General features: G+C 31.4%; 1 protein-coding gene across 3 annotated transcripts in view; it reads left to right on the forward strand.

Annotated features, from left to right (window-relative positions):
- BRWD3 (bromodomain and WD repeat-containing protein) overlaps nt 1-16018 on the forward strand; it is a 123782-nt gene that overhangs the window by 73196 nt on the left and 34568 nt on the right. For all 3 annotated transcript variants that reach the window (XM_085827301.1, XM_035358086.2, XM_035358085.2), the window contains exons 30-32: nt 6120-6244; nt 8613-8803; nt 10849-10938. In XM_085827301.1, coding sequence (XP_085683427.1) covers nt 6120-6244; nt 8613-8803; nt 10849-10938 — 406 coding nt within the window. The remainder of the gene's footprint in view (nt 1-6119; nt 6245-8612; nt 8804-10848; nt 10939-16018) is intronic.

Below are 16018 nucleotides of genomic sequence, written 5' to 3' on the forward strand. Positions count from 1 at the left end.
GTAAGTTTTTTTTAATGTATTTCTTTTCCCTCCTCCTCTCCTTCCCCCCCTTTTTTTAATTTTGGTTAAAAAAATTCTGCATTTTAAATTTGTTTCACTAAACTATACTTTGCAAAATATATTTTTAGAAATGTGTTATATTGTGTTACTTAATTGATTAGCCTATACTTTATCAAATATAATTATCTTATAAGAAGAAAACGGCAAAACATAATAAAAAAATTATTAAACAAATGCTTTTATCGTGTGAGAAAGAAACACACCAATGTAAAATTTTATTGATTTTGAGGGCTTTCACACACAGGTCCCTCTTCTTCAGGAGCAAAGAAAATTTTGCAAAATTTCTTCAGGAGGAATACCCTCTCCCTTAAGAAGAGGACATATATCTGATCATCCTTAAAATCTATATCACACTGAGATTGCTTTTTTTTTTGGCCTAATGTTAAATTCTTTTATACTTGTGCTGTTTGTCATGTGAGGCTGCGTTGATGTTATTGCGCAGACATAGAGGTGGATTGTACCCATATGCTAATTTAATTATTATGAGAAATATGATACAAAAGTGCAAATGAAAGATGATTATGTGTGTCACAGTGGTTGTTAAGCCTTTAATCATAGAATGTTATGATTGTACACCAGCATGAAATTAAATTAGTTCTCCGATGTCACATTACATTTAAAAATTAATCACAGTAAGTAACAATATGTATTTTTTTTGTATGAAACTATGTTACAAATATATATATATATTACAAAGGAATTTATTTCTAATAGTTTTAATGTTATTATTACAAAAGAATCAGAATGTTATTCATTGTATAATCTTTGCATGAATCGTGTTTAGTGATCTTTGCATGAATCGAATTTTCGTGTATAATCTTTGCATGAAATACATTTTAACTTTAATTTGAAATCAGACTACATGTACAAATAGTTTCTAACTTTCACTCCATGCCAGTAACAGCATATGTACTCAAAACATAATACCGATTGAATGGGATTACCAGCAAATGTGTTAAGATTATTTATTTAATAATATAATATTCAATTATAATCTTGATGCAGTATTTTATTATAGTAAATGCTTTAATATGCAATATTAAATTATTTTATTAATTCAGTTTTAAACTTAAATATGCTATCACAACAAAAAATTTGAAAGTTCTCCTTTTAGGCAGAATCCAAATCCTGAAAGTATCTGGAATGTCTTAAATCATTTCTGAAATCATGCATATAAAAATAATAAAAAGAAGCAGGAAGTATTAAAAGTTTTTAATAAAAAGCAAAATTTGCAGTCTGATTTTATTGGAATACAAATTTAAGAATACAATTTTTAAAAATATGTGCGTATGTATTAAGAAGATAGAAGTAAAATTTAATAACTGAATCATGTGATTAAAACATATGAAGTTCAATCAAAGCAAGAGTAGAGTCGAGTGGATTATTTTAAGAATTAATGCTGGCTAACACTAAACACAGAAGACAGAATTCTATGTAAAAAGTAAAAGTGTGAGGCATTCAAAGCCACCAGATTGTGATACTGGTGATTCAGGTTACCCTTTTCTTTGGGGGGGGGAACTCTTGTATAGGACTTCAGTAAAACTAATGTTTTCCAAAGCTTTGAACGAAAATGTTTAACAATTTTTTAGTAAAGGTTCCAAAGATTTCTGTGCCAAAAAAGAGCAAGAAAATTCTCTTGCTTTTTTTTTTCGGGGGGGGGGGGGAAGAAGCTTTGCACATTTATTTTCAAATCTGAAATTTTTCACAAGATTTGTGGGATTTTAGGATTTGAATATTCTGTCACTTATTTTGACTATAGAAACCACATAATGTTCCTAATATGGTTTATTATATGCAGAAAAAATATTTATCAAATTCTGGTACAAGTAATTTTTATCATTGTTAGCCATATTAAGGCTGTATAAAATTGTAAGATGCCAATATTGTTAGAGAGCTACTTGAAATAGCAAATAAAATTAAAAATGTGGTGTTAGCATAGTTAAACCATGCATCAAAATTGCCATGGAATGTTTTAAGGTGGCAGCAAGCAGCTATTTTTTATTTTATGCAGCATAAATTTAATCGGCCTCTATGGAAAAAGTATGAGGAGTGTTCAAATGAAAAGGTACAAAACAATACTGTGAGTATAATTGAAGTGTTTATTCGTAAGTAATCACCAGACACTTGAACACAGCTCTCCCACTGTTTCATGAGCTGAAGTGTTCCCTATTCTCAGAATTCCTGTGGCTGTAACAGGAGGCAGTCCTCCACTATGTCCTTTAGTTCGTCATGCAAGTAAAAGTGTTTCCCTTTGAGATATTTTTTAGTGGACCAAACACATGGAAGTCTCCATGTGACATATCCAGGCTGTAGGGTGGATACACAAGATGCTCCCACTTGAACTTGGCCATCGTAACCTTGTGACATGTGTAACCTTGGAGACTTAATGGACGTGCGTTATTCTGGAGCAGAAGCACTCCCTCTGTGCGCAGCCCAGGCTGTTTGCTCTTAATGGACTTGCATAGGCTACAGAGTGTCTCACAGTACATGTCACTGTTAGTGGTTTTTCCATGATTAAGGAATTTTTTGAGTGTCAGATCTTGGATATTGAAAAAGATGGTGAGCATCACCTTCCCTGCTGAGGGTACAGCTTTGAATTTTTTAAGGGGAGGTGATGACACATGATGTCTCACTTTGTCTCTGGCTTGGGAGAGGGGTGGAAGACTCTCGGACGAAGTGATGGCAGCAGCCTCTGATCACGGCGCCGATCCTCTCCAAGAAAATGGGGGTCTTCATGATACCGGAACAGGTGTCACAGTGCTAATTCCATATGCTCTTCCTTTTGTAAGTTCGCTGAGCATCTTCGGAACTCACTGCGCACACACCTTCCAGTAACCCAACTTATCATGCATAACTGTCCACACTTTTCATTGTTGGCCCTCACCATTGCTGCCAACCCGTATTGTGATATGCTGAACACTTCTCATCAGGTCGTTCACCTTGTTGATGAGATCAGCTATGATTATCGTGTTTGCCTGGCCTGGTCCTGGGTCATTGCTGTAATGCTCCTGGCCTTCGTGAAAACGTGTACTCCATTTTCTGACTGACATTGTTGGACACACAGTCTCCGGCCAGCATCTGGCTCTGAATATCGGCCAGTTTCCTTCCACAGGCAGAAATCTGATGATATTTTGCTGCTTCAAAGGCATCGAATTTTGCAATGTGAACATCGTGGTGTCCTCACACTCACTACTACGTCATGAGCGGGCACCCATGCATGATGACAACTTCGCTGGACATTACATTCATGTCCTTGTATGTCTCACTACATAATCTCAAAGCAACCTATTCACATTTCAACTGGTTTAGTTGATATGGTGTTTCGTACTTTTTCATTTGAACACCCCTCATAGTATAGGCTGTACCTCTAATGAAACTTTATTTCTAAATTTGCATTTATCAATAAATATTGAAATACTATATGTATTCATATGACTGGTATGTTATATCTATTAATATATGTATCTGTTATTATACATATACCATGTATTCATGTATAACATGAAAATGTTACTACATATATATCCTTTGAAAAAGGTAGTAAGATTTCTCTTGAAATAAAGTAAATTAAAAAGCATATTTAAAAATTGAGTCTTGAATTTTTTTTAAAATTAAAACATCAAAAACAAATCTTGAATAAATTGAAAATGAAAACTTTAAAAAAAATATAATTAAAATTGAAAATGTAATCAATAAACCAAGTAATTATTGTCATTGACCAGAAATTAGTTGGCCGGGAAGGGGAACAAACCAACCTCCGAACAATTAACAGTAATTAATAAATGTGAAGATGTTTAATCTTTTTCTGAAGTAAGAATTATTATGTTAGCCTTCCAGCACGTGCGTATGCACAAAATTTACGACAAATTCAGTTTTTAATGCACATCTTTCGCATATCAAAGCTGAGACATCTGAATGTCATTTCTATTCCTTCTTTCTACCCTTCCCCACATCATGGAATGTGCCAACAGGAAGTAATTTAACTTTTTTTCAAAAACTGGGCTTTTGTGCTACGTGGCAGCTTTTTCATAAAAGTTACAATACATGCGTGGTTGTGTTTTAAAATTCGGAAAATATTTTTTTCTCAAATATTTTGTAATTTTGTGTTATTAATTGCCGTGTATTATTTTAATTTGTATACATTTGGCTCTCTAAATTTTATATCAGTTTTCAAGGCAAAAAATATGATCAACCAGCTGATTTTGCTCAGAATCTTCAAGAATTATCTGATGAAGAAAAAGGAAGACAAGGAAACCTTTGGATGGGAGAACAATAGTGATTTTTATTCCTTATTTTCTTTTATTTCTATATTTTAGAAATCAATAAAAACATTAAAGTGCGTTTTTGTCACCAGTAAAAAGTAAATTTCTTTGCAGAAATAAGTAATGCTAAACTCACTTTTTTTCCTACCAAGGTGTTTTCCTTTTTTATTGTCTATACTTATCTTAGATGAATATTAAAATTAGCTTCGATTTTAAAATATAATTATTAAATAATACATTTAAAACTTTCTATAATGAAATACATCTTTGCATTTCCATCTCACTAACATAAGAACTTAAAAATAATTTAATTATATTTGAATATGATATCATTTGTACTTTGCAGTAATAAAATTATTTTATTTCTTAACAAATTTATTATCAATATTCACTCATTTCTGTCGTTTTTCGTGCCCAAAATGGTAAAATAAAAGATGACTTTAAAAAAAACGACGCGATAGCGTGCTCATGTGAAATTGCCAAGTGTGCATGCTGGAAGGTTAAAAAAGTTTTTTGGTAAGATGAGTTTAAGCTAAGTAAGCAGAGTTTAAGTGAGATGAATTGAAGTAAAAGCACTGTGTAGAATTCAGTAAGAAAGTGGCTGTTTCGTCAAGTTTTAAAATTCAAAATTGTGATATATTATTGTAAGAGTGAATTGTATTTTGTTACTTGAAAAGATTGCCCCCCAACACCTTCGCCTTTAATCATATTTACACAGTATAAACTTTGATTTGTAAAAATAATGAACATAATGCAATCTTAGTAAAAACAATTAAACAAGTAAGAAAGGTGAATAAAATTATATTCACATAAGACAAAAAGGTAAAATTAAAATGTATGAAAAGGAAATGGGCATAATATGCATAAATGGCCAGAAGATGAATTAATTATGTGCTTATTAGTTTATAAACCAAGACAGGCCTGTTACTAAAAATCTTTTTTAACATAATAATTCTTACTTGAGAAAAAGACGAAACACCTTCACATTTATTATTGTTAATTGATCAGAGATTAGTTTGTTTCCCTTGAAATTTAACTAATTTCCAGTCAATGATGATAATTACTTGATTTATTGATTAAATTTTCAATTTTAATTATACCTTTTTAAAAGTTTCCATTTTCAATTTATTCAAGATTCATTTTTAATGTTTCAATTAAAAAAAATTCTAGACTCAATTTTTAAATATGCTTATAAGTTACTTCATTTCAGTAGAATTCTAACTATCTTTATCAAAGGAGATAACATACTTAATCCATTAGTAAATAAATTATTATTTTATTTCTTTGTAGTTTTTGTACAAGTATTAGGCAATTTATTACGATTAATTAAATTTTTTACTTATATATATATAAACACACACACTTGTCGTATATACTAAAAATTTATGCCAGTTTCTGTTAACTGAATATTGTGTACAAATCTTCAGAACTAATATTAATTTACTGATTTATGGCTAAATGTGTTATGGCGTTGTACTTCTTATTTCCTTGTTTTGATGTAATGCTCATACTGTTTCTAAATTTTTGTGAAGCACCAAAAAATGGAACGAAATTGTCAAGTTTTGAGCTATGAGAAATAGTCACAAGAAGTAGCTTTGAAGATTTTTAACTATGATAGAAGATAGATTTGCTATAATTTATAGAGAAAAGACTCCAGAAGTTCTTTGATAGCGTTTTGTATTTTTATGGCAAACCCTCGTTAAAAAGAGAAAAAAAATATGCTTGCTTTGACATAAAATGTGTTTATAAGATTTTAGCTGTAGGTAAAGTAGTAAAATTGCTGTGCATTTTGTTTAGATATATTCGATGACAATCCGGTTGTCTGCGATGTTTGAGGAGCAGATTAGGAGTATAGTGAGTGACTGGAAATCTGCTGTGAAATACGAAGAGAAAATTAGAAACAACCAGTATGTGAGCAACAGGTAATCATTATGTATTTTATGGGAAGTATTCGATTAATTTTTATTCTTGAGAATGTGTACTTGGCCATTACTTTTAATTGTGATAAATAAAAATAGTAGTAAAAAATTGGAAAAATAATAAAAAAATAAAGGTGCAATTTTTTTTATATAAATTTTAAATAATATTATATGTTTCACTTTAGTGCAGAGTGGTTACAAAATTGTATTTACTTTTAATTTCTCACTTCAGTATAACTTAATGTTAAGCAGCTGTTATTTTGCGTACCAATTCCTGTGTTATTTCTCTGTTAGCAAGTTTTCAATTTTCTAAGACCAGAGTGACTATCTTATTTTTAAAAAATTAGAATAAGTTTTATTTTTTGCGAATTTGCATGTTAGTCTTATTTCAGGTTACTTTCTTCTGTGAAGTGTAGAAAAAATATTTATTTAACTATATATATATTGGAAATATCTTGGAAATTAAGGGTGGGAAAAATGTACAGATCTGTTCCCTGAAAGGAGGGGGGGGGGAAAGTTTATATTTTAAATAGTATTAAAAATTGTCTTTCATGATAAAAAAACAGATGAAGAGTTATTGATATCTTTGTTTTTCTTGCAGAAATTGATTTATCGATAATTTATATGATACTGTTAAGCCTGTAACAGAGCGATGTTGGCTTTCAGTAAAGCCACAGAACGCTAGTAATTTGCCCTGGTTTCATTTTTGATGTCTGAGTGCACCAGCTTCATGGATTTTTGTAATTTTCACCAAGTGTAACATAAGTTATTATCCATTTAAGCAGAAGTGCTTTTTGTGATTATCTAACCACTTTAAATTCCCCCCCCCCAAAAAAAACTCCCAGCTATCGATCATTTTAACACTCTAACTAGTAAGAACGTATATATACTTGCATATTAAACTATGCCAAAGAAATTAAGCATATGGGACTGCATCTAGTTGCACACCTTCCCTTTTTATTGGAATAGATCCGGCAGTACAAAATGTGTATGTATACATACACACCCTTACCTGGCCTCTTTCCCCCCAATCATTGGGTCATTGTCATGTATGTGTAATTGCAGAAGTGTTTTAAATATTCATCTTTTCTCAATATTAAAAAAGGGGGGTCAAGTAACAAAACTTAACTTATTATGTAATTTCCCTGTTCCCATGTACTGTATATTTGGGAAAGTTTTATACTTATGATGAAAAAATATGTATACAGTCAAAAGTCATTAATTCGGACACCCATAATCCGGAATGATCTAAAATCCGGACCTCAAAGCTAAAAACTTTCTGCGCATGCGCCGCGTCGACACATGCGCATAGGCGTTTACGCGTGTGCGTAAAACCTCTTACGACTGCGCATTTGCATGTGCGCAAGCGCAGAATACATTTTCGCTTGCGCGTTTTATGTATAACGGACGGTGTAAGCTAAAATTATCTAATTATCTATTTCAGTTAATGTTGATGATTGCGTTGTTCCTTAATTTTTGAATTGGATTCGGCTTATTATTTTTTGCAGACTGTAAGAGCAATACTATAAAAGTAAACTTGAACTTTCGATTATGTCAAATAGAATTTCCGAATCTGGAGCTCCCAAAAGGAAAGTATGTTTCGATGTCCATCAAACAAAAAGTGGAATTGCTGCAAAAAATGGATAAAGACATGAAGAATGTGACAGAGAGGTTAGTGAAAATGAAAAAATTTCGATTGACAAGTTAGTCGGTATTCTCGGCACAGCAATTAACGGGACTTGAACAGCGGAACTTTGTAACTAAACAAAAAATTATGTCTGTTTATAGAATTAAAGAGAAAGTATTATCACATAAAACGAAGCAACTTAAACAACTTACATTGAAAGAAATGTTTAATAAAGTAAACAAATAAATATTAAGCTTTTTTTTTGTAAATTTTGATACCCTTTAGATTATAATTGTTCTTTTTTTCATAAATGACGGTTTCATATTTTTAATTTTAGAATTTCTGTATGCCATCTTACACGATTTAAACTGATGATCTATAATCCGGAAAAATCGATAATCCGGAATCGCCGAAGTCCCGACGAGTCCGGATTAACGACTTTTGACTGTACAAGAATTTTGACTCCCATACGACAAAAATTGATCGGGACATTCAGTTTCAAAATTTGCCATTTTTTATGTCATTTTGAACTTGCTTTGAGGGCTCATTTAATGAAGTTAGAATAATTCTGGAAATTAAATTTAAATGAAGTGCAGCAAAAAATATGTGTAATTTAATAGGCCATAAAAAGAAATCGTCATGTCCATATCACATGTTTTTATAGTTTATTATCTCACATATTTTAAAGAGTACATCACTAAATTAATACTGTAATGCATGTTTTTCATAACATATGATTTCCAGGAGGAAACCTCTTCCTGTTCAAGAAGCTGAAGTTAATGTTGGTGCTTCAACATCTCGCTCTTTTATGCCAAGTTTACCTTCATCTTCAAGATCAGATACAACTCGTCACTCTTCGAGTCGCATCTTAAATAATGCATTTATTGAATCAGGTAGTTCTCGGAGTAGTCACAGTAGAATAACTAATGGAACAGGTAAATATTTTCATTTTGAAGGTATATTTGAAGGTTTTCTTGCTATTGATATATTTCAGTTATATTGTACTTTAAATAAGGTAACCAAACTAATGCATAATTTTCTATTATTAAAATGTTTAATAATGATGCTTAGAAATGTATGATGTTCTTTTATAAATCACCCTTTTTCATTTACGCATTTCATTCGAGTTTATCTATAAATCATTGAGAATCATAAAAGTGTCAGCATCTTTATGTTAAGTATTGCTATGCACATAGGATTTTTTATTTTACTTTATTAACGAGAATTACTTACATAGAAGTGTCATGGCACAAATGTGATAGCACTTTCCTCTGTTGAAAATAAATTTCATAAACGTATGGGCACTATATGAGAGCATCTCTGATGAAGATTTTCTGTCTTGTACAGAGGTGCAGCACTTTTAATCAAGCACCATTATGAAAGCATCCCAGGATATATATATATATATATATACACACAGTGGAACCTTGGTTTGCAAACTAATTTTCCAAATGAAAAATATCTTAGATGATGAATGATGTGTAAAGATGCAAACAAATAAGCTGGCAACAAAAGCTACTCTAAGAGCAGTTAATACTAAAAAAAAGCAGTTGCTATTCCAAAAGGGTGAAAACATTATCACCCTAACAAAGCAGTAATAAGCTGTAGCATAAATATTTGCAATGACAATGCCATGTCTTGGATTAGGAACATTTTTAACAAAAACAAATATAAAAAACAAAAACAAGTCACAGATAAATTTTTAGTGGGACATAGGCTTAGTGATTCTTAAGTAGAGATGAGTGTTATTAAGAGAAAAGAAAAAGAACTTCAAAGCAGCTAACTGATATTTTTGTAGAATTAGATTTTCCTTTCAGACAATTACATTTTTCACCTTTGGTTTCTTTGCTGTTTTCTACTTCTACCCAGGGCTTAATTTCTAAAATTAGAAATGCTGTAGCCCTATGTTAGACCATCAGGAAAGAGGAAGAAAAAATTATATATATATAAAAAAAAAAAAAAAAAAAAGTGAATGATTTCAGATTGTAAATTATGTTCAATGGGGCTGTTGTTTAACGTTTTGTGTGCTACCTTTATTTATTAAATATCATGTTCTTTGCACTTAAACCATAAAATTCAGTTCAATAGCAATGTCACAAAACAATTTTAAAATGAGCATATCTTTAGAATTTCCAGTACACAGATCCGCGCGCTGGAGATAAAAGGTTTCCGCATGCCAATATTCGTAGAAGGATTACATCATTCAAAATTCAATGGCTGTATGTACCGTTGTTTTATCACAATGTGAGAAATATGCATACATTTTTGCAGATTTTCCAATATTTAATTTCTTCAAATATAATACAGGACTCTAACATTAGGTGGCGACAGTTTGAAAAGTGATTCGCAGTTTATAGAGATTCAGGTACAGCAAAATTTAATTAAGTTTTCATATTTTTATTTGTTTAGTATTGTCTTAAGTATAATATATGTTATTATTGTCTGTGTGTTAGATTTAATGAATTCCACTGGTTTTGCATTACATATTTATATACAAAGTACTCTTTTCTAAACAATTATTTGGGATCTGGGAATGATTCATTCATTTTACATAGAGTCCTGCGAGAAACGTTGGTTTGGTTTAAGAATATTTTTAATGGTGAACTATTTTCAGGAATGAATTAAGTTCAGGAACCATGATTACACTATATTTTTTATGTTTTTTAAAGCACTGAAACACTATGTCAAATAAGGCGTAAGTTATGGTATACTAACTGTAGTAAATATTTTAAAAGCTTTGGTGAACTATCAAAGAAGGAATTGGAATTTATATTATTAATTTATCATTGCTCTATTAAATTGCATGTTTATTGATTATTTTTTAGAAACTGTGTAATTATTATAGTTTCTAATATATTGTATATCTTAATGTATTGTATATCTTAAGTGATCCTTTAGTATAGTCATGTTTTTATGTATAAAAAGTAATTGGAATTTGCTAATTTATATTTTTATATTTATTTATTTAATATTTCTGTAGGTCCCAAAAAGAAAGTTAAACAAGAAGAGCCCCAACCATCTAAGTCATCTACCATCCGAACTAGGAAGAAGGAATTGAGACCTACGATGGGTAATGCCACATCTCATTGTTATTAATTTTTAAAAAAAATTCTATTAATGTTTTCAAATTAGGAGTATTTAAGAATAATGAATTCTTTGCAAATATTTGCCTATTTATCAAGTTAGATTTCTCAAATATCCGTGTATGTGTGAAGAAAAAAATATTTTTAATGGTGCCGTATAAAAAAAAGTGTTTTACTCTTTTTCTGTTTTTATTTATAAATCAGATTATAATTAAGATTAATCGGATTAGTATTTAATTTATATTGATTAATTTCAAAATTTTGTTTAGCTGCAGCTTACTAAAATTGAAAATTTTCTATTCATGATCAGAAGAAAGTAATAATAGTATTAGAACCTATATATTTTGACAGGGGTCGTAGTGGTTCTTACAAGTGCTTATAAGTCCTTATATTTTAAAATAAAATATAAGTCCTTATATTTTAAAATAAAATATAAAGGTCCTTCCTTATAAGTGCTTACTTTTTCTCTATAGAACTTATTCCCCCCTCCCCCCTTTTTTAGTGCTTATTTTTTGCTTTTAGCGTCTTTTTTTTTAAACGAACGCACATTTTTTCCCTGTACCAAAGTTGAAACTAAATAACTAACTTTTCTTCCTTATATGGAACATCAGATGGTGAATCATGCTCCCGGAAATAGCTTTTCACCCCTTTTTCTGCATTGATGTAACCTTTGGTGTGCACGAGTACAGATAAGTGCATGTTGTTCTATTGGTCAAAGAACTGCAAAAGCGGTAGAAAATTCCCGTACATTTCCATATTCTTTTCCTCCCACCCAATACTACACATGTTTGAATTTCTATCAAGATTTTAATAATTTGCATTTTTGTTCCATGTGATAAGTTCATATTTGCATTTATTATGATCATTATGCTTATATTATGAGCATATGTATGAATATTTATACAGAGTTGCCAACTCTCCCGATTTAAGCGGGAGACTCTCGATTTTCGACCGCTCTCCCGCCAACCCGATTTACAATATATTTCTCCCGACATTTTCTTATTCTTAAAATTTCTCATGACTTTTATGCAACTTGGCTTAATACTTTGTTATATGAATAAAAAAAAGTGCTTTTGGACGTCTGAAAGCAATTGAATTATTCTACATTATATCTAAAACAAAACCTTGCTAATCAGATAGCTTCTGCTTTGTGAGTGAGAGCATTATACGTATCCAGAAACGTCGTTCTCCAGTTCTCCAATGGGCTTCGAGCTCCACTGCGTGTCAGCTGGCATATATTAGCCAATGAGGACAAAGAAAGTTGTTATTTGGACGTGCTTTAGTTATTTCGTTCATTTTGTCCTGAGTTGTGTGAGTACACGTGCCTTAGGGAAATAGTTTTAGAAATTATCATCTTTTGTTACATCTGCGAGAAAGTGAAATACTCGTGTACGTTTCAAAAATCGTACACAGTTGACTTTCCTTCCATTATTTCCTCAAAGAAATGTAATAAATTTGCGATGTGTACCGCCTGTCGTTGCGATTTTTCAATTTCGTATGGTGGAAGGGCGGATGTTCTCAAACATGTGCATGCACAAAAACACAAGGATAACATGAGAAAATTAAATTTTTCTTCGGAAACAAAGGACCAAAAAGTTATTAATGCAGATTGTCTGTTCTCTGCCTTTTTACTGGAGCACAACCTGCCACTGAATGCATCGGATCACACTGGAGCTTTATTTAGAAAAATGTTTCCCGATAGTGAAATCACTAAAAAATACTCAAGGTGCAAGAATCAAAACAGGAGCAATTGCTAAAGAAATGGGTTTTAAAAATAAATCTTCAGTTATTGATTGCATTAAAACAGCTTCGTTCTGCCTCTCTACGGATGGAAGTAATAATACTGATTCAAAACTGTATCCAATTGTTGTTTCTTTTTTTGATCCAGAGTCTTCAGAAACTGAGTGCAGTTTACTTTATGTTCCTACTTTAGAAGGACATTTGACAGGCTTTAATATAGCACAGCTAATTATTAAAACTTTAAAAGAAAATGAAGGCCCTCTGGATAATTGCTTAGCACTTGGTGCCGATAATGCACCAATATTGGTAGGCTTGGAAGACTGGTGTTGCAGGCATCTTAAGAAAGGAAAATTCAGATTATGAGGTGCACCTGTCACCTCATAAATTTAGCAGCTGAAAAAGGGGCAGCTTCTTTACCAATAAATGTGGATGAGCACATTGCTGATATTTATTATTATCTTGAAAGGAGTTCTAAAAGGAAGGAAAAATTGAAACAATCCATCCAAGTTTTCATTCAAGTTTTCTAATTGTAACAGCTGCATAACAGCAGTTTACAATTAGAAAACTTGGATGAAGTTATAAAATCATCTAGGATTGACACCCAATGGAGTTTAATTGAAAAGTGAAAAGTGTTGATGGAATTGTTAAATATTGTGAACTGTCTAAAATTGTGTTGCCATCTTGACAGTTCCCTATAGTAATGCAGAGTGTGAGAGGATTCTCAGTGTTGTTGCGAAAACGAGGACTAAATTTAGATCTAATATTAGTGATGACACATTCGAAAAACTTTTATTAGCAAAAACAGGCCTACGTGGCAATTGCTGTGAACAAAATTATGAAGTTTCTTTCTTAAATAAAGCAAAATCTGCCACTGTTTATAACATTTGTACGAAAACTAATTAAAGTGTCTTTTTTTTTTTTTTTTTTTTCCTTAAACGATGCAAGTAATAAAAATGTTTTTTATGTGTGAGGTATTTTTGTGTTGCTTGCATTTAAGAATTAGTTACTATTTAAAGTTAATTCATTATTAAAAACTATATTTTTATCATTTAAAAAGTCTTTTTAACATTGTGAAAAATCTCCTGATTTCTTAAAAAAATCTCCTGATTTCTGAGTGTCATAGGTTGGCAAGTATGTTTATAATATATTTGCAGTAACTGAAGTATAGATAAACTTAAAAAATGGGTGTGTTTTAACACAGATTAGTTTTCTAAGGAATAATATTCGGAATGGCATAAATAAAGTAAAAGTAATCAAATAGTCTTTTTTTTTTTTTTTTTTTCCCCAATGCATTATACAGTATGGAAGTTGGGGGGGGGTCTCCCCTTTCTTCGCAAAATCTCGAATATTGAAATTACAAAGCAAGCAACAAAAATTTTTTTTTTTTTTTTTTTGGTCACTTTCCAATCTGGATTGAGTAGGACTAAAAGTTCTGCGGTCTACTAACCCAAGCGAAGAATGATTCTTTTGCAGAAATTTAATGCAGTCTGTTCAAAATTAGATTGAAAACACCCCAGATTGGTAAGTCTCTCTCTCTCAATCAATATGAGTATGGCAGAGAAAGCGCACGGAGCGCAACGCGTCTTGCTCAGTGATAAATATGCCACATGGGTGCATGGCGGTGAAAAACGAACGAAGCAAAGAGGCGTTTTCCTTTATTTAGTTATTTATTCTCCAAATACCAGTAGCTGTTGATTCCGATTGCATGATATCATGTGTGGGGCAATGAAGGTGCAGGTGTGCAACGGCGTTTGAGATATTTCACAGAGATAAAAGAGTTTTACTGTGCTTGCTAAGCAGATTATTTTCTACTTCCATTGGGCTATTTTTATATAATGCACATATCAAAATTCCAAAATCATTATTGAGCTAAAAAATCTAAAGAACAGCTAATCTCCCCCCTCCTCTTTTTCCAGTTACGCTCGACTATCCAGAATTTTCAGATATTCGGCAATTTCCGAGTATACCGGTTAGTTAAGCTTTTACTGTTACAGAATGACTGCATGAAGCAATTTCCTGTCTTCTGATTTCAGAAATGTTCCTTTTTTTACTTATTTTTACTTAAATTACTTTGCTTGCAATATCTGTTAAGGGAAAACTGTTTTACAATGAAAATTTAGAAAATCTTCAGAATTTTGATTTAAGTTAAATTATTTAAACATTAATATGAGTGGGAAAAAATTGCATTTATTTTTAGGTGCCAAGCGAATATAATAAATATGGCTTACTATTATTTATTTTCTCTGTTTTGAACTGAAATTTCATCATTAAATCTTAGAATATAATTTAGTTCTGCATAGTTCCCCCTCTTTCATAACTTAAAAAAAATGTTATTGTTTTGCATGGGTGAGTAATGCTCATTCTCTCTTAATAAATACTGAATTTCTCATATCTTAAATTACAAGTCTAATATTTCTTTTAAGGTTATGCAGATGTGTATATTGTAATTAGACAAGTGCTTATTTTTTCCCCTTAAAATGTGCTTGAAAAGTGCTTATTTTTTTAACTAAAATGTGGCTACTAACCCTGTTTGAGTTCAGTATAGTAATAATGAAATTTTGTTGTGAAAGATTTCAAATAATATATTGAGTAACTGAAAAACGATTTGCAGCTGTGTTGGTTTGTGTACACTTTGCTTCCTTTGAATATTTCTGTAACTAGTGGGCTGTGTTGTATATGAGTATATGCTGGTTTTCCGAAGTTGTATGAAAAGTCGCTAAAATTGTCGAATGTTGCAAATTTTTATTGTGGAGATGTTGCCAGTTCAAGAGAGATCAGTTATTCTGTGTTTGAAATTGCAGTTGCAGTGCCTTGGGCAATTGCACATCAGTTAGTGTGAACATACTGTCATTGGATATAAAGTGCCAAGCAAGTTGTGCTGGGTGTCAGTGTAATGTGCGGCATATCCAAACTGAATAATGTAGTAGAACTGCAGGAATAGTACTAACTGTACTCTGCTATTTATGCATTAGCAGCCACCTCATATTTCTTGCTGCTGGAAACATTGAAATCCAGGGTCCTCCTTTTTGTAGTTAAATTTTCAAGTGTAATGCTTACATTGCATTACATTTGAAGGCTTGAATTACAACCATTTGTTCTGTACTAAAGAGTAGAAATCGCCAAAGCCTCGGAATACATCAAACTCTGCTCATAACAATAAATTAGACCACCATGCGCATGACAAATATTAAATTTCATATGTCATCATTTTCCTATGATTCTCTCTGTTGTACCCCAAGTCCAAATGGTTTTTATAGAACAATTATGATATTTTTTGTCTTAAACTTGATTTTAGAGTGCTTGTAGGATTTTCTTATAATAGAAGAA

This window comes from Stegodyphus dumicola, chromosome 11, assembly GCF_044657685.1.
Source record: "Stegodyphus dumicola isolate Sdum_Otavi_A_Nest chromosome 11, ASM4465768v1".
In the NCBI taxonomy this organism is placed as follows: domain Eukaryota; kingdom Metazoa; phylum Arthropoda; class Arachnida; order Araneae; family Eresidae; genus Stegodyphus; species Stegodyphus dumicola.